Consider the following 23,468-nt stretch of genomic DNA (forward strand, 5'->3'; position numbering starts at 1 on the left):
TTAAAAGTCTTTTTGTTATGTTGTAAATGAGTTTTGGGTGTGTTCCTAAAGTTCATTTTATATAAGTTTTTTTTATAATTTAAACTCTTATATTGGGTATAATAGTGAATCTCCCAAAAAAAAATCGTTGATTATATTAGATTAGATTATTTATATATAAAAAAGTACTCCAAGGTCACACAAGTTTGTGGGGTTGGTAAAGTTGATTTTGCAATGATTATCAATTGATTCCAAGAAAATTTCATACCTGAATCTGCATAAGCTTGAATCTCCAGATTTAAAATTTTTAATTCATTTAAGAATGCTATTATTTTCACCCACTTCCACCCACTATCCTATTTCTTCACTCACCTTATTTTATCACCTACTATGTAAATTTTAAAAAACACAATTTTATCTTTCTACCCACTATTATTCCTAAAATACCCTTTATTAATTCATCCAAATTAGTGAGGCTCTTCCCCAATCTCACGGTGGCTCCTCCCCATAGCCAGCACACCCACCTGACAGCCACCTAAACCCTTTCCCAATTTTGAAATCAAATCATTCATGGGCACCTATTTTTGAATTGCAGATTCTATGCAACGGGCCTGGCACTTGTGTTCCACTTTGTGTAATTGCATTCTTATTTAAGGTTTGGATGCATTTCTTTTAGACCCATTTGTTTTTTTTTTTGTCTTCTTCACTTTTTTCTTTCTTAGGTTATTGCCCTTTAATACTGTATGTGATGAATTTGGGAACTTTATGGTTCATGAGGTGATATTGGAATAGAGAGAGAAGGGGGTCAGTGCGCTGGTGTGTTGGGGCGGGTGGGTCACGGGAGGGGTTAGGATTGAGGGCGAGGCTGGGGCTGGGTTGATATTAGATGGAGGAGAGAGGGATAGAGAACGCAGAGACAGAGGGAGACTTTTCTTTTGGTTTTTTCATTTTTAATTTTTAAAAATATTGTATTTTAAATACATGTGGCATTATATTATTGGATTCATAGACTCCACATATGTGCTACATTAACAAACAAACGGAGTTTTTGATGTAACCTGACGGCAAGGTTAATATTTGTGAGTCAAAGGTTTTTTCTTTTAAGTCCTTTGAAATTTGTTTACAAAGGGGTATATTTGTCTTTAAATTTTTGGAAGATAAGGTGGGTGGAGAAAAACAACAGATGGGTGGAAATAACAGCACTCTTATTTAACTAGAAAATTGAATTCAAACTTGGAAAAATTCCACATCATCAAAATTTGTGCCCAGTTGCACTAAATCATAACCTAATCCAAGTGAACTTTACACCAAATTCCTTCCACATTCCTCTTGAATCTTACAAATTCTTCTCTAGTTCTCCATTGCTAATAAATTATAAGGATTAATCATTTTATTAGTTTCTAAACTTAGACTCGATTTGCATTTGAGTCCCTCAATTTTAAAAATGGGTCCCGTGGTCCTTTAACTTCAGTTTCGTTAGAACAAATGGTCATATCGTCAATTTTGTTAAACTTTCTGTTACATGCAGGGGCAAAATGATATTTTTGCATCAAAATTGATTAAAATATGAATAAAAAATTAAAATTAAACTCTCTCTCTCCCCTTTTATCCCGATTTCTACTCTCCAAAAACTTGATTTTTTTTTTGGTTTGGTTTTTTGGTTTTTTGTTTAATTTGATTTTATTGTTATTTTAGATATGATTTTTTATTCTTTTTTTTTTGTTTTAATATAAAAATACTATTTTGCCAATGCATTTAACAGAAAAAGTTACCAAAATTGACGGCAGGACTATTTGTCATAACGAAACTGAAGTTAAAGAACTACGAGAATCATTTTGGAAATTGATTTTGGAAATTGAGAGACTCAAATGTAAATCGAGTTTAAGTTCATGAGCTAATAAAACGATTAACCATAAATTACTATATTTAGAACAGAAAACCCACACTTTTGTTTTCTTTAATCTTTACCCACCGACAAGGCACAACAACTCACTAAAGTGCAGAAGCTAAAGAGACGGAAAAGCTTTTGAGCAGCATTTGACGATGGAGACAGAGGCCCTACCACTTGCCATCCACAACCCTAGGGTGGCTGCCAAGAGCAGCCCCTTCCCACTACCACGACTTATATAAGTCTTCAACTGCCTATATGCACAGAGGAGGGTCAGAGAGTCAACTTAGGCATTGTCATTTGGATGAACAGACAGCACTATCAGAAGAAACGACTAAAACCAAGCTTCTTCATTCATGACCTCAAAGAGTCAAGCTTTTGATGAGCACAACCACTATTTAATAATATATCTTCCACCTTTCTTTACCCTTTTGATATTTCTGCAGACCCTTTTGATTTGTCTGCAGTCCCTTTTGATTTTTCTAAAAGGAACATTCACACCTACATCACAGAAACTTCTTCTAGTTAAACTACTCTTCCTTCTTTTTTTTTATTTAATGATAAAGGGGAGCAAAAACCCCAGAAACGCTGCACAGCTAAACTAGTCTTCCTTTTGCTGTGCAAGGAAAACAAGCAATTTCAATCTTAAAGGAAATTAACACTTTTTTAAAGGATCACATTCACATTTGCAAAAGGATATCCTTGTTCAGATTTCCAAGCTCAATTGCTGCAATTGTGGACAGTTGGAGCTTTTTTAATTTTGTGGACATACTAAATTAGATTGATTTGGGCTAGGTTGATTGGGTCACCTGGTGTACAAGAAAGGCTGAAGGCTAAAACATTCTTGAATCTTTGTGTTAAATGGATATCAATGCCTAGATGTGAAAAGCTGACTCTCTAGCGTTTAGTACTTAGTACTTAGTTTTTGTAATAAAAACCCATTATCTTGGGTCTTCCCAGAAAGCAGAAAAGGACAGATTTCACAACATTATCTGATTAGTTTAAGTATGATTTCATGGGGTCCATCTCTTTATGTCAAGTCTGCGGCACATGCAATCCATGGAATTTTTGGATGGTTAAATTTTCCCATGTTTATTTCTTTCTGTCAGTGGGGTTTTAACAGTTTGCTTGCACTCTCAATGGTTCTCAGTGGCAGGGCAATATGATTGATGAAATATTGGATCTTTAACTTAAACTAAGACTAAGAGCAACTCCACCCGTCAGCTGAGCCTCAAGTTGGGGGGGAAAAAAAAAAAGTTGTTCCAACGGTGAGTTTAAGTTCGGACTGAGAGCGGGTTCCACGAAATCGGGCTGGCCCGAAGGTCAGTTCAGCCCGAGGTCGAGCCCGCGTGTTGCGACGTCATGCGCAACGCAATCTCCAAAGGGAAGAAGCCACGTGTCACGCCCTCAGCTCTCCGATCTGTTTCTCCGAATTCAATCCAACAGCTGGTATTTTTTTGGCAATAAAATTATGAAAAAAAATCGACATTTTTTTTTAAAAATACTATAAAAATTTGATTTTTTTTTCTTCTATAAATACTTATAAATACCCTTCACTTTCAACACCAATCCTCATACATTTTATTATACTTATACTATTATTCACTATTTACTCAACATTTTCCTCTCTTTCACTTTGTATTTTTATTTCTTATTTTTATTGCTTCTTTTATCGAAACCGGAGGGGCGTGGAGCACCATGGAAGATGTTTCCTTGTGTGAGGCTTGGCTCCAAGTTTGTCATTGTCCCGTGTCAGGCAATGAGATGAAATTTTTTCATATATGGAAAAAAATTCATGCCGAATTTTGTGAAAAAATTCTGAGGTCGACTCGTACAGAAATGACATTATCTAGTAGGTGAAAAATTCTCAATAAAGAGTTGGGAAAATGGAGAGATGCCTTGGCAAAAACGATGGACAACTATAGAAGAGGGAAAATCGTACTAACGAGGTAAGTATTTTGTAATTTTCGTTTTATTAAATTTAATCTCCTAATATATATATTTTGTTAAAATTTATTGCATTTTCAATATTTTGTTAATATTTCTTGCATTTTAAATATTTTGTTAATATTTCTTGCATTTTCAATATTTTGTTAATATTTCTTGCATTTTCAATATGTTGTTAATATTTCTTGCATTTTCAATATGTTGTTAATATTTCTTGCATTTTAATATTTTGTTAATATTTCTTGCATTTTCAATATTTTGTTAATATTTCGTGCATTTTCAATATGTTGTTAATATTTCGTGCATTTCCAATTGTTTCTTAATATTTCTTGCACTTCCAATTTATTTGTAAGGTTAATTGCATTTCCATTATTTTTTTTTTTGTTACTTGCATATCCAATATATTTTAAATATTTCTTGCATTTCCATTTTTTTGTTTGATTCAAGCACAGATGTGGTTCGGTGCAACCGGGGGTGGCAAAAAAAGTTTCAACCATCATGAATGTTGGGAGGTGGTGAAATATTACAAACGCTTCATAATTATTCCGATGGGTCCCGCCATTGTGTTAAACGAGACGCCACTCTGTGATTCAACGACATCGGATTCACCTCTCGATTCCCCTATGAGTCAAGACTCACCTATCGAAAAGGAGCCGAGGCCCATTGGCCAAAAGGCTGCGAAGGCAAAGAAAGCGGGTAATTCAAGAAATAATAATTCAAAATTTTTGGAGGAAATTGTAAGGCAGAACGCCATAAGAATTGAAATGGAGCAGAAACGTCAAGATAACGAGATGACAATTCAAGCCGAGTATGCACAAGAAATGGAGTACTTGCGCAGAAAAGATATGGACAAGACGGATCGGGACACCATGGCGATGGATACAAGCCATATGTCACCTGAAACAAAACAATTTTGGAAGCTAGAACGAAGGGATGTTATGAGAAGAAGACTTTTCCGGGATGGTGGGCCTAGCAACAAGGATTGGTTAAATGATGAAAACAATTAAATTAGTTGGCATACCTTTTATGTATTTGTATTTTTCATGTTTTCTATTAAAGTTGTTGTAATTCATGCATTTTATTTTAGCAGTAGTAATTCTTAATGCCTTGTATTGGATTTCTTTATGTAATAAACAAAGCATTCAATAAAATACATTTTTATTCAACATATTCCATACATCAAACAAAACAAAATTAAAATTAAAAAAAAAACTATAAACAAGGCACAATAATAATAACAAAACACAACCAAACCATAATAAATAAAAAAACAACACAACCAAACCATAATAAATAAATAAAACTACAAACAAGACACAATAATAATAACAAACCACAACCAAACCATAATAAATAAAAAAACAACACAACCAAACCATAACTAAATAAAACATAACCAAAGCATCTATGCTTCGTCATTCATCTTCATTGCCTTTCACCGCCTATAGATTCTCCATCAAGTCAACTTGACGCATTGCATGAATATACGAGGATTGCATCTCTCTATCATCCGGGTCATGAAACGACCATCCCTCACCAACGGTTCCGGCTTAAACGGTTCTCCACTTGGCCTCATGGGCCTTTCATAAATCCATGTCAAGGCCGTGTTCATTAGATTTGGTTCGTAGACCTCTAAAGCATCATAATCGTACTTATCCTCCACAATCATATTATGAAGGATGATGCAAGTCATCATAATGCTTTTGAGGATCTCCTTATCAAACATACGGGTCGCACCTTGAATAATCAACCACCGAGCTTAAAGGATGCCAAAACACCTTTCGACATCTTTCCTGTATCATTCTTGATAGGTAGCAAATAATTTTTGCTTTTGGGATCGGGGATTCGGAATGGATTTGACAAAAGTGGTCCACCTAGGGTAGATGCCGTCAGCTAGATAATACCCCGTCTGGTAGACTGTATTGTTGACTTGATAGGTGATATTGGGGCCTTGGCCTCTCAATACATCGTTGAAGACCGAGGATTGACCCAGCATGTTGAGGTCATTTTGGGATCCGACAACTCCAAAGAAGGCATGCCAAACCCATGTGTCTAAGCCAGCAATGGCTTCCAGGATGATACTTTTTTGGCCTTTCCTATTTCTGTAATCACCTTGCAAGGCAGTTGGGCAATTCTTCCATTGCCAGTGCATGCAGTCGATGCTACCAATCATTCCTGGAAATCCTCGAGCTTCAGCTTTTTGTAGAAGCCTTGGAGGTCCCTGGGAGTAGGTCTACGCAGGTAGTCCCTAGTGTACAGAGTTTCAACTGTTTGAAAAAATCTTACCAAAGCCTTCAACGTAGTGGACTTCCCCATCTGGGTAATCTCATCCACCTAATCAGCAGATGCTCCATACGCCAACATTCGTATAACAGCTGTAAGCTTTTGCTCCGGAAGAAGTCCCAAAACCCCAGCAGCATCACACTTTTGAACAAAGTATGCATCATAATTGCAAATATCATGCATGACTTTATTGAACAAATGAGGTTGCATTCTAAATCGCCTTCAAAAATCAACATTAGAGTACAAAGAAGTTGGGATAAAATAATCTTCCAAAAGATTCTTACCCCGAGAATGCCTATGTCTGTCCACATTCCTGCGGCGGCTGACTTGTGAACCACGGCAGCGACCTTAGTTCTCTTCATCTTGCAAGCCATTGCTATGACAACTTGTTCATCGACTTGTCTCTGCAACTCATTGATTTCATCTGCTCTACGGTTTCTCTCATTTGTTTCTCGCTCTTGCCTCTCTAAGCATCTCCTAAAATCTTCCATTGAGAATGAATGGAGTATGAATTCTAAACTCTGAGAAATGAAAATATAGAAAGATGTGGTGTGAGATGTATGAGCTGAGCCTCTGGTTTTATAGAAAATTTTGGCAAGATAAACATGCCACGTGAGATGATTTAATTGGATGAAAATCTTATATGAAATTTGAAATTCATCCAAAATTTGAACCCAAATTTATATGAATTTTGAATTTTGAAATTCATCTGAAATTTGAACCCAAATTTATCTAAAATTTGAATTTTGAAATTCATCTGAAATTTGAACCCAAAAATTTATCTGAAATTTGAATTTTGAAATTCATCTGAAATTTGAACCCAAAAATTTATATGAAATTTGAATTTTGAAATTCATCTGAAATTTGAACCCAAAAATTTATATGAAATTTGAATTTTGAAATTCATCCGAAATTTGAACCCAAAAATCTTATCCAGAAATTTTATCTGATTATGAATAGTCTTGACACGTAGGAACCTGGAAATGTTATTCGAAAATATTATCCAAATTAATTATTGAGGTAAAAAAATTTATGAAAAAAAAAAAAGAATAGTAATTGCCCTTAGCCATGACAATGGGTGGAAACACAAAATACTATTTGTAAGGAGAACCACTATTCACGTAAATAGTGGCTGCCCTACCTCCCCTTGTTATGGCTAATGACAAATGGATAGAATTGCTCTAATAACTTCTGCCATATCTCTTCTAATTTGCATTGAAAAATCAGAGAAATTACTTGGGAAATGGGAAGTACTCTTGATTTGATTTCAGATGAATACATACATGGCACCGCCTTTTCTTTTTTCGAAGACGGTAAAACCAACACAGAGACACTAAGCAACAAAAACTAACTTGAACAACACCAATTTACGCTTTGTTATATGAACATGAACAAGAATTGACCCCAATGACCAATTCTCTTTCCTTCCCTGATTTAGGAAATGCTGAGTAAATGGGCAGTTGGTTAAATTCTGCTAAATCAGTAGCTGGTCTTGAATGGCTTGTAGACCTTGAGATCACTGACCACCCCAGCAATTGAGCCAGCAGCAGCTGCTATGGTTATTATAAGGCAAGCAACACTTAGGATTTGGAGGCAAAGCCATCTTGTGCTCCACTTTGGGATCTTCTTTTGAACAATATACATCTCCACGGGGAAGTAAACTGTGAGTGGCCAAAACCCAAAAGCCCCGAGAAGTCCAACCACGTCGTTGAAGAAGGGGAGGATCATGGAGATCACAGTGGTTATGATCACAAAAGCTGTCCTCCAAATCATTCTGAAGAGGTTGAGGTTGTAAGGACCGATTCCAGGGATTTGGAGTCTGATGTCTTTCGTGATGAAATCGCTATCTGGGAATTTTTGTGCTGCGGTTTTCTCAACAAAGGCGAAAAGAGGCTGAGCATAGACTTGGTATGCACCAACAAGGTGGACTACTATAGCAGCATTGGCTATGTCCAGGAGCCAGTATGGGTTATAGAAACCAAAACCAGTGAGGAGGTTTCCAGGGGATAAGTCTCCAAAAGCAGCATATCCCATGCAGCCACAGAGCATGTAGAAAAGGGTAGTGACTGCCACACTAATTTGAGTGGCCCTCTTCATTGTCTTGGATTCAGATGGTGGGGATCTTATTGTGTCCTGAATTTCAATAAGGATGAGAGAGTAAGAGTATGCAAAAGCTATGTCACCAAGTGCTTGGAAACTCCTCCACATCTTTTGCATTGGAGTCACAGTGCCAATACTTATTCCAGTCATGCTTCCCATGATGTTTCCATTTGCTGGCAATTGACAAGCAGAAAATGCAAGCTTCAGTCATCTTTAGTAAAACCCAATTTAATCCCAAAAACTAATAAGTTCAGATTTTTAATCATAACGTTAGCTCCAAAGCTAGCTATTTGTACCTGCAACTTGAGCAATTCCAAGGCCAAGTCCAATTGTTGAATAAGTGAAGGACATGACTGCAGCAACAATGGAGAGCCACCAAAGTTGATCAAAGTTTGGAATTTGAGAGAAAATAATTTCTGTAATGCCAAAAGCAATCATATAGGGGTTGCTGTTTATATGGCATGGATTCTTCCCACCACTCTTGTGGAAGCAGTTAGACCTTTTTATTGCCCTGTTTAATCAACACCAGAAAAATAAAAAATAAACCATAAGCCCAAATATTATTTTAACATCACTAAAACAACATCACCAGATTCCTAATTGAGTTTTAAATACTCAGACTTACATCATGCTTATAGATGATGCTATTGTGTAGCCAATGGAAACTCCAAAAAGGTTCAAGTACTGGACATATCCACAGATTTTGACCTTAGCTCCACCTAAGAAAATCAAAGTTAACGGAACAAAACTTTAGAACCTTTAGTAAAAGACTACTTTTTTTTTTTTTTTTTCATATCGCCAAAAAGATCAAACCACTAGCAAAATTTACCAAGGTTGGATCTAACAGCATCCATGTAAGTATAGTTTCTCTTTCCAGTGACAGAATCGCCGGAACGATAGCAAGCAGAGAGAAGAGTGGAAGTGTAGTAAGTGACAAAGGAGAACAAGAGCATGACAGAAGGACCAGCAACCCATCCAAGCTGAGCTGTGGCCCAAGCCAAGGAAAGAACACCAGAACCAATCACAGCAGTAATGATGTGAGCACTTGAAGTCCAAACAGTTCCTGGTAAACAAGCAAGACAAAGATTAATGACCAACAATTTTAACATGATCAAGGCCAAAGACCTGTCTTTTAAATGCTTTTTAGCATACTTCTGTGGTAAAGAAGATAAATTTACCAGTTCGTTTGAGACGACCATCATCATCAAAGCACTTGGAGCCTCCTTGTGGAGGCACATCAACTGAGACGTCAAAAATTTGGTGGTGATGAAGCTGCTGGTTCTTTGTATTGTCACCCATCTTTGTCATAAAAGACACAAAAGTTCAAGCCTTTTAATTTGTGTAGGATAAAAGAACAAGTCTTTAGCTCTATGCACTCAAAATCTATGAAAAAGGAAGGAAAACAAAGAGATGTGTTTTGTTCTTTAATTGATCTAAGACTTGTTATATGAGCTTGTTTAGCTCTCTCTGCTTCAACACAATGAACTGACACTTAGAATGTCACGCTAAACACACCCCAAGATGAGCTACAGAAACCCAAATGAAGTACAGAGAATTGAAGTCGGTGTGCAAAATGGAAATGGGAGGTGGGAGTATATATAACAATTCTGTGGCAAGAAAATGCAAGGCCACGTGGTCTAATAGACCCAAGAAGACTCAAACGTCAACCACCAAATACAATATTTGCCTGTGTGCAACACACACGCCAAATTCTCATCCAACTTGACTGAACTTCAAAGATATTGAAAATCTCTCCCAACTTTTGATATTTTTAGTGTAGTGACCCACCAAAAGCACTTTCTCCCTCCTCTCCTTCAACTTTCAACTCACACACGTAACTTCTATTTTGTTCCAAACGGATCAACAGGAGCCACTGTTTTGAGTTGCTCAATTTTGGGATGTATTTAGTACTTGTAGTAACAGTTGAAAACTTTTAATCATACAAGTCATGCCTTTTGATTATATGGTTGTGCATCAACCAAATGTTAGCCATGTAAACTACTAAAAAACATAACCAATGAGGTCTAATCGGGTAAAAAAAGCCTTAACTTATAGACCAGAAATCTAAGATTCGAACCCACATATCCACAGATTTTGACCTTGGCAATGAAAAAAAATTACTTTAACATGACCTCGTGATACACACTTGTGCGTATATTCTAGTTTATGCAGCAAGAAAGTTCATGCTAAATAAAAAAAGTGCTCCAAACAATGCTATTAATTAGTAGCTGACATTGAAAAGCAAGAGCTTCTTAAGATCCTTACCGTCATTAGTTGCTAAGCCTCTTTGCTTATGCAAAATGCAGCAACCCAACAACAGAGAGATGGATATTACTTTGGTTGTTGGTTGTGCATATCTTGGATCAATCAGAGCTTCCTTATATAGCAGAATTCATAGCTGCTAAAAACCGATATTTTAATCTCTCTTTAAAACACCACCCTAGAAATCAGAATAAAAAATTGTCCCACGTGTAAGGCTTATCATCCATCCCTTACTGAAAGATAAGAATAATGAATATGGTTCTCACATAATTATTCATCCCCACAACACACACACACAGAGAGAGAGAGAGTATATCAAACCCATTCAGAGCATTTTCATCAATAATATATCAGTCAAACGTTTCTTCTTCTTTTTTAAGTGATAGTGATATTAAAATAATGCAGACATATTGCACCAGAAGACCCACTAACTTAACCACTCACTCGATTTAGCACTGGAATTTTGACATCTTCTACTGGATACTCAAGAAAAAAAGAGAAGAAAAAAAGACATCTTGTTGGCCAGCTGTTATGCAGCTGAAAACAGAGGAGCAGATTAAACCAAGATATTAACTGGTTTTGGAATATTTATATGAATAATCTTGGTGTTGAAAAAACAGTTGATTCATTTAACTTCAAGTGAGGAATCACTTGGAATCCCTGTTCAGCAGACCAAACTGAGGCTCCAACATGTAAGATTCCTGGATAAAAAATAACAAAAAGAAGAAGAACAAAACTACATAATTCAAATAAATATTCAACAATGATATTTGGTCTCACCAAGCCTGCAACAGGAATATTGTGCTCCAAAATTGATGTGTTATGAGCTTCTTTTTTATACAAGCGATATTGAAGAACAGGTCATTCGAACATAGAACTTCGGATGCAACCGTAACCATATTGAATTGCATGTTGTTTCTTTTACAGGCCAACCAAAATAACAGAGAAAAACACTCTCAAAGCTGCTTAATTAGCATCTCCAAGGGATGAGGTATGTAGCAAAGCAAACCACAATTTCCTTGCCACCATTGTCAATCTTCAAGGAGTGATTCATCACCTCTTCTAGACAAAGACAAAATACCTTGCTGTAGGCAATTTGACGCCCAACCCAACAATTTTTATAAATTTAAAAGAACTTCCATGGGTAAAACTAAATAAGAAAGTAATAATTATTTTAACTATTTGCCTCACCCTTTAGAGCCACCTATATTTTTATGAGGCTTTGAGTCAAAAAGACACATTTGCCTCGCCTCCTCTCTTGGCGGTCTAGTAACTACTATTTCATTGATTCTATCACAAGTCAGTTTTTATTCCAGTTGTAATATTTGAAAGTAGATAAAGTGAATTCTTTTTCTTTTTGTTTGGTCGAATGGATAAAAGAAATTCTTTTCTTTTTTTGTGTGGACAAAATAATAAACTAAATTCGTTGTATTTTTTTTGGGGATAAAATTGGATAGCTTGATCTGACGCAACCCAGAAAGCATTTGATCATGATCAGTTTGTAAGCCTACTTGGGCATGAATATTTACAAGTAAGAACAAAATTCCTTTTCAATATGGGTAGTCGTACAACTTCCAAATAGGGAATCTGACAATACAAAAACTGAAATATCCATGTTCAGAATTAAAGTTCAAGATTAAGGGCTCGTTTGATAACAATTTCAATTTTTATTTTTGTGCTAGGGTATAGAGGAGAGTGAGAATGGGAGTGAGTATGAGATTAAAAGAGAGGATGAGAGGGGAGGATGGGATCAAATCCCTGAAAACTAAAAACTAAAATTGAAATAGTTGTCAAACGGGCCCTAAAATTTTGATTATTAGATTTCAAAAAAGAAAGTGCAAGTTAATTAATTGTTTTACTTCTACTCAGAAGATCACCATATATATTCAAATCTACCTAGAAATACCTTTCCAAGTAGTAATTCTTAAGATTTGATGACCAGTTTCATTTTTTGTCAGTGGAAGTTTAACAAACCGCACTCTCAATGGTGCTTGTGAAGGTACCATATTTTCTTGAGGGGCATGTCAGTGACAGGACCATATGATTGATGATATAGAATTCAGTTGGACATTAAAAAATTGTAGCAAGAAATTAAAGTTCAATAACGTTTTGCTTGAATTCTTGTGTTTGGCATTGAGAAATTATAATGGCACTACAAGTAAAGGCTTTGCTAAATCAACTGCTGGTCTTGAAGGGCTTGTAGATCTTGAGGTTTTGAACCACACCAGTAACTGAGCCAGCTGCAGCAGCTAGAGCTATTACAAGGACAGAAAGACTTATGATTTGGAGGAAAATCCATTTTGTGCTCCACTTTGGTACCTTCTTTTGAGCAATGTACATCTCCACAGGGAAGTAAACTGTGAGTGGCCAATATACCAAAGCTCCAAGAAATCCAACCACACCATTAAAGAATGGGAGGATCATGGAAATCAAAGTGGTTATGATCACATAAAATGTCCTCCACACCAATCTGAAGAGGTTAAGGTTGTAGACACCGAAACCGGGGATTGGGATTTTGATGTCTTTTGTGATGAATTGGCTATCTGGGAAAACTTTTGCCGCTGTTTTCTCAACGAGCGCGAAAATGGGTTGCACAAACACTTGGTATGCACCAACAACGTGGATCACTATGGCAGCATTGGCTATGTTAATGAGCCAATATGGGTTGTGGAAACCTTTGTCACTGAGGAGGTTTCCAGGGGACAAGTCTCCGAAAGCAGCATAGCCCATGCAGCCACACAGAATGTAGAAAATGGATGTCAGTGTCAAACTAAGTAAAGTGGCCTTCTTCATTGTTTTGTACTCAGACGGTGGAGATTTAATTGTGTCCTGGTACATGTAAATGTTTGGTTAAATGCAAAAAATCACCGAGAAACGTATGGCATTGTGACTTTGGAAGAAGATATAAACCTGAATTTCAATGAGGATGATAGAGTAAGAGTAGGCAAAAGCTATGTTACCAAGTGCTTGGAAGGTCCTCCACATCTTTTGAATTGGAGTCACAGTGCCAACGGTAATTCCAGTGATATTTCCCTTGATTTTTCCATTTTCTGGTGTTAACAAGCACAAAAAACAAGCTTCGATCAATTTTACAAGAACAACTTGAATTCTTAAAACTAAGTTCAGATTTAGAAGCAAAAGGTAGCTATTTGTACCAGCAACTTTAGCAATTCCAAGGGCTAATCCAATTCCTGAGTAAGTGAAGGACATGACTGCAGCAACAATGGAGAGCCAGGACAACTTATCAAAGTTTGGAATTTGAGACAACAAAATTTCTGAGATACCAAAAGCTATCATGTAGGGATTGATGTTTATATGACATGGGTTTTTTCCACCACTCTTGTGGTTGCAATTACACCTCTGTATTGCCCTGTTTAATCAATAGAGAAAACAATTATCCCAAAGAACATTTCAAAATAACTAACACAATATGTATTCAAACATCACCAAATTCTTAATTGAGTATAAACACTCAAGACTTACACCATGCTTATAGCTGCTGCTATATTGAAGCCAATAGAAATTCCAAAAAGGGCCACGTTCTGAACAGATCCACAGAATTTGACCTGAAGTGCACCTGAAAAATTGAAAATAGCAGAACAAAGATGAGCTTTTAACCTTTGGACCAAAAGAAAAAGAAAAAGAAAGAACAATTCTTTCATGTGGCCACAAAGATCAGAACATCAGCAAAATTCACCAAGGTTGGATCGAACAGCATCTGAATAAGTGTAATTTCGCTTTCCAGTGACCGGATCACGGTAGCAGGCAGCAAGAAGAGTTGAAGTGTAGTAGGTGATAAAGGAGAACAAGACCATCACAATAGGACCAGCAATCCATCCAAGCTGAGCCATGGCCCAAGCCAAGGACAGAACCCCAGATCCTATCACAGCAGTAATTATGTGAGCACTTGAAGTCCAAACGGTTCCTGTCCACAAACAACACAAAGAATAATGACTAACAATTTAACATGAACATCAAAGCACATACATTTTACTTAGCATTGTCAAGATGCTTTGCTTTTAACCAAAAGTCAAGCTTTGAACTCCATTACAGAAGTATAACTTACCAGTTCGTTTCGGGCGGCCATCATCATCAATGTAGTCGGAGCCTCCTTGCACATTGAGTGAGACATCAAAAACTGGGTTGTGGTGAAGCTGCAGGTTCCTTGTGGCAGTGTGATCACCCATATCTTTATTTTTCTTTATTTTTATTGTTTTTTTTAGTGCAAGCCATAGGGGGACAGGGGTTTACACAAATATTCATTGGGTGCCTGGGGTTTTTCGACCTTCTGGTCACATGGGTGGAGGTGGAAGAGTTCAACCAACTGAACTATACCCATCTTTGCTACAAAAAGACCAACACATTGTTGATAAACTGATAAAAATCTTATTATTTCTCTCAAGGCAACTGACTTAATACATACAAGTGAAAGAATATAACTAAATTATTAGCTATAATAACTCTAGAGCTGTGATCGAACCCATGGCAGTCAATCTTAGCACAACAGAATCTCAATCAATATCAATCAGATCAAAGAATCGTAAAAGAACTCTGATATATTTGACTTGTAGAAAATTCTTACATAATGATATTGAAGGCTGGTAAAAACCTTATATAGTCCTGTAAGCAATGCTCTCACAATAATTACTGTAATCGGCATTGCTAATCTAGTTTAGCCACCACATCAGCACTAACCAATTCAACTAAGTTAGCAGCTGATGTGGCATAGGGTTACAATTTGTTAAGGGTCTAAAACAGTTTTAACAATACTTCGACTAGAGTGGGCTGAATGTGATGTGTGGCTGAGATTGATCTGAGAAAATAAGGGATGAGAAACAGATGGATCTTGTTCTTTAATGAATCTGAGCCTTGTTATGAGTTTCTGTAACTGTCATTGCTTCTGAGATTGACATACACTCAAAGAGTCACACAAATCCAATTTATGTACTGTTGACTAATGTGAGTGTGACTAAGTTTACTAGACCACCTTATTAATTACATCTTATGTAGAGATAAAATTCACTTGTACCTTCTGATATATCTCATTTTTACGAGACATGATCCTCTAATGAATGTGGTACAAATAATTTTATTATTATTATTATTTTTTTTTTTTTTTTTGAAGACCTTTCTTATTGAGAGGGGCCATAGCATACTAAACTCACACACACTACACGGATGCTAGGACTCGAACCTAGGACCTTGCCTGAGAGAGTAAATACTCAAAACCACTACACAAGTGGGTCCTTTGAATTCTAGAAAGATGGTATTGCTCAAAAAGAGAGAGAACCATGTAACTCACTTTACTTGTCAAGTTGTAATGAGTAAAAAACCAGAAGTGAATTTCATTCCATGCACAATCCCAATGGGAGTGAGATAATATTTAACCGTTCCAGAAAAAAAAAAAAAAAAAAGGCACAAAACCTACTTTGATTTAAACGGCCCCAAAGACTTCAAGATGTGAGATCCCACATCGACCAAACGGAGAGGGGGTGATGTGCCTTATATGGCACACCTCGCATCAATATAGTGGGAGGCCTTTTGGGAGCTCACTGGCTTTGGGTTCGTAGGAACTCCGAAGTTAAGCGAGTTGGAGGCTTGGAGCAATCCCAGGATGGGTGACCACCCTGGGAAGTTGCTTCGTGAGCTCCCAGAAACAAAACCGTGCGGGCTGGTGAGAATGTAGCCAGGCCCAAAGCGGACAATATCCTGCTACGGCGGAGCCGGTCCGGGGTGTGACAGTTTGGTATCAGAGCCACTCTGCCGTGTGGTGCGAGTGTGCCGACGAGGACGTCGGATCCCTTAAGGGGGGTGGATTGTGAGATCCCACATCGACCAAACGGAGAGGGGGTGATGTGCCTTATATGGCACACCTCGCATCAATATAGTGGGAGGCCTTTTGGGAGCTCACTGGCTTCGGGTTCGTAGGAACTCCGAAGTTAAGCGAGTTGGAGGCTGGAGCAATCCCGGGATGGGTGACCACCCTGGGAAGTTGCTTCGTGAGCTCCCAGAAACAAAACCGTGCGGGCTGGTGAGAATGTAGCCAGGCCCAAAGCGGACAATATCCTGCTACGGCGGAGCCGGTCCGGGGTGTGACACAAGATCTCTCCCAAACTTCGAAATTTACTGACCCACCAGAGCACTTTCTTAATGCTCTCCTTTCCAACACTAAAATTTACTCAATTTGCGTTTTGTTCCATACGGTGATGACCCAGAGCAGTAAAAGCCATTGATTTGAGTTACACTAACACTTTGCGAGCATATAATTAGGACACTGATTGCCTCTTCTCTTTAAAGGAGACATTCCTTTTTGCAAATCATGATTTGACACATATAAAAGAATTGATCATGTACCTATTCGTTCTCTCCTCTATTCATAACTCCCCAATTGAAATGAGTAAACATGTGTTATTAATGGGATGAAGTTAACAAACACCAACACAAATTTTCTACGCAGAAAAAAATTATAGAGTCAAGAGTTGCAGAAACACAAAAGACCAAAAATAAAAGGTCATGGCCACATAAATAAAGGCATGTCATTTGCAAATCACACTTACCTGAGCACTACAAAAGGCCACATCTGGTGATTGATTTAAAAGCTTGAAAAACTTTGTGCTCAAATATTGTCCCCCAAAAATTGCCAATGGATCTAGGCCTAGTTATATGAGCGTATTCAGCTCTCATTAACACAACACAGTAATCACACCAAAAGAAAAACTACAGAAACCCAAATGATGTACAGCTTCAAAAGGGTTAAAGAGAGACTAAGGGCAGTTTGGCATTGCTGTGCTGTAAAAAAAATTACTGTCAGATTTGCTGTGAGGGAAATCAGCTATGAGAGGAAGTAATTTGGCGTTTGGTAAACTTTTGGTTAAAAGTGTTGTTGGGACTGATTTTCGCATAATCAGAAAATGATTTCCACATAATTATTAAACCCAACACCTCTTCGAAACTAATTCTTGCATAATTAGAAAATAAAAGCACCTTTTTTTTTAGAAGGAGAATTCATTCATAAAACCACAGACGTACAAAGAGCGACATGATACAGTGGCCTCGTTAAAACCTTCGTAGAACAAGAATCCCAGGGGAGGAAAGAGTACCACACATGTCATGCACTAACAGGAGAGTCCAATTCAGGTCGCTTTGGACCATTACAATAAAAGAATAAGTCAAAAACAAAACCTAACACAAAAACCTCCGACGAGAACCACAACTAGAGACCAGCACAGTAGACCCACATGAAAGGACCGCAGAACATCCCAATTGTCAAAATAAGTCTTCTATGAGCAAAATCATAGTCCTTTGACACCCATAAAAACTGTAAGTCATACCATAGCAAAAATCAGGAGAGAACACGGAGGACGAACATAGAAACAACAGTAAAAAGACCCATGAGAAGCACTCCACTTCAACTCAGAACCTAACAAAGAAAACCTCATATGACCAAGCATAGTTCTTCGGTCGGCGCAGAGTAGTGAAGAGCACTAGATCCCAACAACTACCACCAGTGTCGCTACTGCTGCCGCTGTTAAAACAGAGACAAAACATCAGCCATCAGGTATCACAACTCTCCCAAGGAGAGACACAATCCAGTGTCACTACTATCGCCGCCACCGAAACAAAGACAACACCAGTCACCTGGAACACTGCAAAAACAACCAAACAAAACAAACAGACAAACATACCTATATCCAAACAGATCTAGACTATCTGGGGAGGGGAAGGGGAGGAGAAGAGGGGATAAGAGGAAAGGAAAATATGGGAGAAAAAGAATGGGAGATGATGAGAGGAAGGGGAAGATGGGCGGAGGGGAGGAGGGGAGTGGCCACCTACCCCCCTTAGCTTCCTCGCGGTTGGTTGTTAGCAAGGAGAAAGGGGATTAGAGTGCGGCTAAGGTTCAAACTCTCTCCCACTTGAATGAAAATGAAAGCACATTATTAGCTACTTTCCTTTATAGCTTTCTCTTACAGCAATTTTTAACAATAAGTGATTTTCTCATAGTTTACCAAACGGGCTGGGCTTCCCAAATTTTTTAAAAATCACTTATCACCCTAAATAAGCAATTGCAAACAGGCACTAAAGGCCAGTTTGGCATTGCTGTGCTGTGAAAATAATCGCTGTCAGATTTGCTGTGAGAGAAATCAGCTGTGAGAGAAAGCAGTTTGGCGTTTGGTAAAATTTTTGTTAAAAGTGTTGTTGGTATTGATTTTATGCATAATCAGAAAATGATTGCTGCATAATCATTAAACCCAGCACCTCTTCGAAACTGATTCATGTATAATCAGAAAATGAAAGCACCTCATTAGCTGCTTTCTTTTATAGCTTTCTCTCACAGCAATTTTTTACAATAAGTGATTTTCTCACAGTTTACCAAACGGGTTGAGCTTCTCAAAATTTTTAAAAAATCACTTATTACCCCAAATAAGCAATGCCAAACGGGCACTAAGGCCCGTTTACGTGCCTATTTACTTGCCTGGTAGCTTTTTTTTTTTTTTTTTTTGGGTTATTTTCAAATTGTACTACTCAAGGATTAAAATATCGGCCATGCAGATAATATCGAGCCTCTAATTTACGGATATTTCGGGGGATATATCGTTATCGTTTTAGGTATTGGGAAAAAATCAACAAAAATAACATATATAAGCATTGAAACACATAATTTTGGTGTAAAACTTTCATAGATGTTATGTACATTATCAATGAATGTATTGAACAAATAAACTTAAAATTTACTAATAATAAGATATACATATGATGAAATATAAGTGGTATGTAATGCACGTTAATGAAAAGTTTGAAAATAAAATATTGATTAGAATGAATAAACCATGCATAAATCCATAGTTTGTTTAAACATTGGATTACAATTTAGATAAGTGTCTATCTACATAAATGAAGAACTCCTATGAGGTTCAAACAATGAGGAACAACCATATGGATTCATACAATAGTCATACCAAGTCATGTAACAAGAGCAGTTTGTAAGCCATGTTTGAACATGGTGCACATAGGTCTCTCTTGAGCTCCCTATTGTCCTCCCATGTATGGGATAGTTAGGATTAACCCAACTAGTGGGTCCATAATCTGTTTCATCATCTTGAGCTCCATAACTAGTTCCACTATAATCAGACATGACATAACCATAGCCATTATAAGATTCATTTGAGTTAGTACTAGGTCTAGTTCCTATGCTTATAGATCCAAAATTGATTGCCATGTCCTCTTTAGATGGATTGCAGGTATGTGAGCAGTGAATTATGCATAGATTCTTCATATTAATAAATTATAGGGTTCTGAACAAGGATTAGCTATTTTTGGGGTTTCAATTTGCTTCAATTGCCTTCAAAACTTCTGAATTCTTTTTGGGTTATGTTATGGTATCGGGAAATATTGGGGGTATCGGCAAAATATCCAGAATATCGCACTTATCGGGGATATATCGTCGATATGGCCTTACCCTCCAGTATCGGTGTCGACAGTTAAAAATACCGATATATCGGTGTATTGGCCGATATTTCAATCCTTGGTACTACCAGATACATTTTCACTATTTTTATTTTTTGAATATGTTTTCCAATTAAGTTACCAAACGCATTCTCGAATCTCGAAAATGTAAATTCGTTTTCTCAATTTCATTTTCTAAAAACATTAGACATGAATTGAAGTCAGCATACAAAATGGGAATGGGAGGTGCATATAGCAATTCTGTGGCAAGAAAGTGTAAGGCCACAGGGTCTCTAATAGACCCAAGAATACTCAAACGTCAACCACCAATGCAATATTTGCCTGTGTGCAACAGACTCCAAATTTTCATCCAACGTGACCCGCCAAAGCACTTTCTCCCTCCTATCCTTTTCAAGATTCAACTCTCACACGTAACTTCTATTTTGTTCCAAACAGCCAGGACCCCCAGATCAGTAAGAGCCATTGTTTTGAGTTCCTCAACTTTGGGATGTAGTTTTTATAGTACTTCTAGTAACAGTTCAAAACTTTTGATATTACAAGTCATGCCTTTTGAGCATATGGCTGTGCTGCATCAACCAAATGTTAGCCATGCAAACTACTACAACATACATAGCTAACAGGGTCTAGCCTAGTAGAAAAGGGTATTTACTTGTAGATCAGTAGTCTAAAACACTCTTGTAGTGTGTGTGAGAAAAACCCCCTCCTCCTTCCTAACTTTGGCAAAACTAAAAAATTACTATAACATAACTTTATAATTCATACTTGTACATATATATACGTATACGTATGTGTGTATGCATGCATCAAGGCTAACTAGTGATGGATTTAACATAAAGGATTTCCAAAAACAGACTAGTTTATGTAGGAAGAAAGTTCATGCTAAAAAAAATTAAGTGTTCCAAACAGTGAAATTAGTAGCTGACGTTGAAATACAAGAGCTTCTTAAGATCCTTACCGTCATTATTGGATATAATTCCCAACAATATGTAAAATGCACAGACTGATTGATGATATAGAACTCAGTTGGAGATAAAAATATTGTATAGCAAGAAATTAAATTTCAGTAAGGTTTTGCTAGAATTCTTGTCTTTTGCATTGAGAAACTAGAATGGCACTGCATGTAAAGGCTTTGCTAAATCAACTGCTGGTCTTGAAGGGCTTGTAGATCTTGAGGTCTTGAACCACACCAGTAACTGAGCCAGCTGCAGCAGCTAGTGCTATTACAAGGACAGAAAGACTTAGGATTTGGAGGCAAATCCATCTTGTGCTCCACTTTGGTACCTTCTTTTGAGCAATGTACATCTCCACAGGGAAGTAAACTGTGAGTGGCCAATATCCCAAAGCCCCAAGAAATCCAACCACATCATTAAAGAATGGGAGGATCATGGAAATCAAAGTGGTTATGATCACAAAAAATGTCCTCCAAACAAATCTGAAGAGGTTAAAGTTGTAGGCACCGAAACCAGGGATGGGGATTCTGATGTCTTCTGTGATAAATTGGCTATTTGGGAAAAATTCTGCAGCTGTTTTCTCAACGAGTGCGAAAATGGGTTGTGCAAACACTTGGTATGCACCAACAAGGTGGATCACTATGGCAGCATTGGCTATGTCAATGAGCCAAAATGGGTTGTGGAAACCTTTATCAGTAAGGAGGTTTCCAGGGGACAAGTCTCCAAAAGCAGCATAGCCCATGCAGCCACACAGAATGTAGAAAATGGATGTCACTATCAAACTAAATAGAGTGGCCTTCTTCATTGTCTTGTACTCAGATGGTGGGGATTTAATTGTGTCCTGTTACATGTAAATGTTTGGTTAAATACATAAATCACAGCGAAATGTATGGCATTGTGACTTTGGAAGAAGATATAAACCTGAATTTCAATGAGGATGATAGAGTAAGAGTAGGCAAAAGCTATGTCACCAAGTGCTTGGAAGGTCCTCCACATCTTTTGAATTGGATTCACAGTGCCAATGGTAATTCCAGTGATATTTCCCTTGATTTTTCCATTTACTGGTGTTCAAAAGCACAAAAACAAGCTCGGGTCAACTTTACTAGAACTGCTTGAATTCTTAAAACTAAGTTCAGATTTAGAGGCATAGCAGCAAATTGTAGCTATTTGTACCAGCAACTTCAGCAATTCCAAGGGCTAATCCAATTCCTGAGTAAGTGAAGGACATGACTGCAGCAACAATGGAGAGCCAGGACAACTTATCAAAGTTTGGAATTTGAGACAATACAATTTCTGAGATACCAAAAGCTATCATGTAGGGATTGTTGTTAATATGACATGGATTTTTTCCACCACTCTTGTGGTAGCAGTTAGACCTCTTTATTGCCCTGTTTAATCAATAACAAAAACCATAAGCCCAATGAACATTTTAAAATAAGTAACATAATATGTACTCAAAACATCACCAAATTCTTAATTGAGTTTTAACACTCAAGACTTACACCATGCTTATAGCTGCTGCTATAGTGTAGCCAATAGTAACTCCAATAAGGACCACGTTCTGAACAGATCCGCAGAATTTGACCTGAAGTTCACCTGAAAATTTGAAATTAGAAGAACAAAGATTGAGCTTTGGACCAAAAAAAAGAATAAAGAACACTTCTTTCATGTGGCCAAAAAGATCAAAACATCAGCAAAATTCACCAAGGTTGGATCGAACAGCATCCGAATAAGTATAGTTTCTTTTTCCAGTGACCGGATCACGGTAGCAGGCAGCAAGAAGAGTTGAAGTGTAGTAAGTGATGAAGGAGAACAGGACCATAACAACAGGACCAGCAATCCATCCAAGCTGAGCAATGGCCCAAGCCAGGGATAGAACCCCAGATCCAATCACAGCAGTAATTATGTGAGCACTTGAAGTCCAAACAGTTCCTGGTGGACAAGCAAGACAAAGATTAATGACTAACAATTTAACATGAACATAAAGTACATGCATTTTTATTAGCATTGTCAAGGTGTTTTCCTTGCAACCAAAAATTAAGCTTTGACCTCCATTACAGAAGTATAATTTACCAGTTCGTTTCGGACGGCCATCGTCATCAATGTACTTGGAGCCTCCTCGCACATTGAGTGAGACATCAAAAACTGGGTTGTGGTGGAGCTGCAGGTTCCTTGTGGTAGTGTGATCACCCATCTTTGCTACAACAAGACCAACACATAACTTAGCCTTTTCATGTAAAATACAAGTCAAATATTTCCTTACTCTTCAAAATCAATGAAAATAAGGGATTAAAAACAGATGGGTCTTGTTCTTTAATGAATCTGAGCCTTGTCTGTAACTGTCATTGCTGGAACTCATTCCGAGATTGACATACACCAAAAGAGTGACATATACCCAAAGAGTGACATATACTGTTGACTAATGTGACTAAGTTTATTAGACTATATTTATTGACCACATTATTAATCACATCTTATGTAGTGATACGACTGGTTTTAATATGTCTTATTTTTATGAGACATCATCATCTGATAAATAAGGTATAAATAATTATATTATTGTCTAATTTTAAAAAAACGAAGTGCCTCGAAGA

At 37.3% G+C, this 23,468-nt stretch overlaps 3 protein-coding genes across 4 annotated transcripts; all 3 read right to left on the minus strand.

Annotated features, from left to right (window-relative positions):
- Positions 1–7,329: 7,329 nt before the first annotated feature.
- LOC117634202 (amino acid permease 3-like) lies at positions 7,330–10,537 on the minus strand. 2 transcript variants are annotated; one of them, XM_034368176.1, is made up of 6 exons: positions 10,463–10,537; positions 9,376–9,496; positions 9,027–9,260; positions 8,823–8,916; positions 8,494–8,708; positions 7,330–8,370 (listed from the first exon to the last, which is right to left on the minus strand). In XM_034368176.1, exons 1-6 carry the CDS (start codon positions 10,466–10,468, stop codon positions 7,577–7,579), a joined length of 1,464 nt encoding a protein of 487 aa, XP_034224067.1. In that variant the 5' UTR covers positions 10,469–10,537; the 3' UTR covers positions 7,330–7,576. The 2 variants fall into 2 exon arrangements, with proteins under 2 accessions (XP_034224067.1, XP_034224075.1); XM_034368184.1 differs by lacking the exon at positions 10,463–10,537 and having other exon boundaries at positions 9,376–9,755.
- Positions 10,538–12,634: 2,097 nt separating this feature from the next.
- On the minus strand, positions 12,635–14,646 carry LOC117619396 (amino acid permease 3-like). Its single transcript, XM_034349345.1, has 6 exons — positions 14,526–14,646; positions 14,157–14,384; positions 13,943–14,036; positions 13,615–13,829; positions 13,370–13,509; positions 12,635–13,288 (listed from the first exon to the last, which is right to left on the minus strand). Exons 1-6 carry the CDS (start codon positions 14,644–14,646, stop codon positions 12,635–12,637), a joined length of 1,452 nt encoding a protein of 483 aa, XP_034205236.1.
- Positions 14,647–21,061: 6,415 nt separating this feature from the next.
- Positions 21,062–23,068, minus strand: LOC117619406 (amino acid permease 3-like). Its single transcript, XM_034349356.1, has 6 exons — positions 22,948–23,068; positions 22,579–22,806; positions 22,377–22,470; positions 22,048–22,262; positions 21,796–21,935; positions 21,062–21,715 (listed from the first exon to the last, which is right to left on the minus strand). The coding sequence occupies exons 1-6, from the start codon at positions 23,066–23,068 to the stop codon at positions 21,062–21,064; spliced, it is 1,452 nt and encodes a 483-aa protein (XP_034205247.1).
- Positions 23,069–23,468: the final 400 nt, after the last annotated feature.

This window comes from Prunus dulcis, chromosome 1, assembly GCF_902201215.1.
Source record: "Prunus dulcis chromosome 1, ALMONDv2, whole genome shotgun sequence".
Lineage (NCBI taxonomy): Eukaryota > Viridiplantae > Streptophyta > Magnoliopsida > Rosales > Rosaceae > Prunus > Prunus dulcis.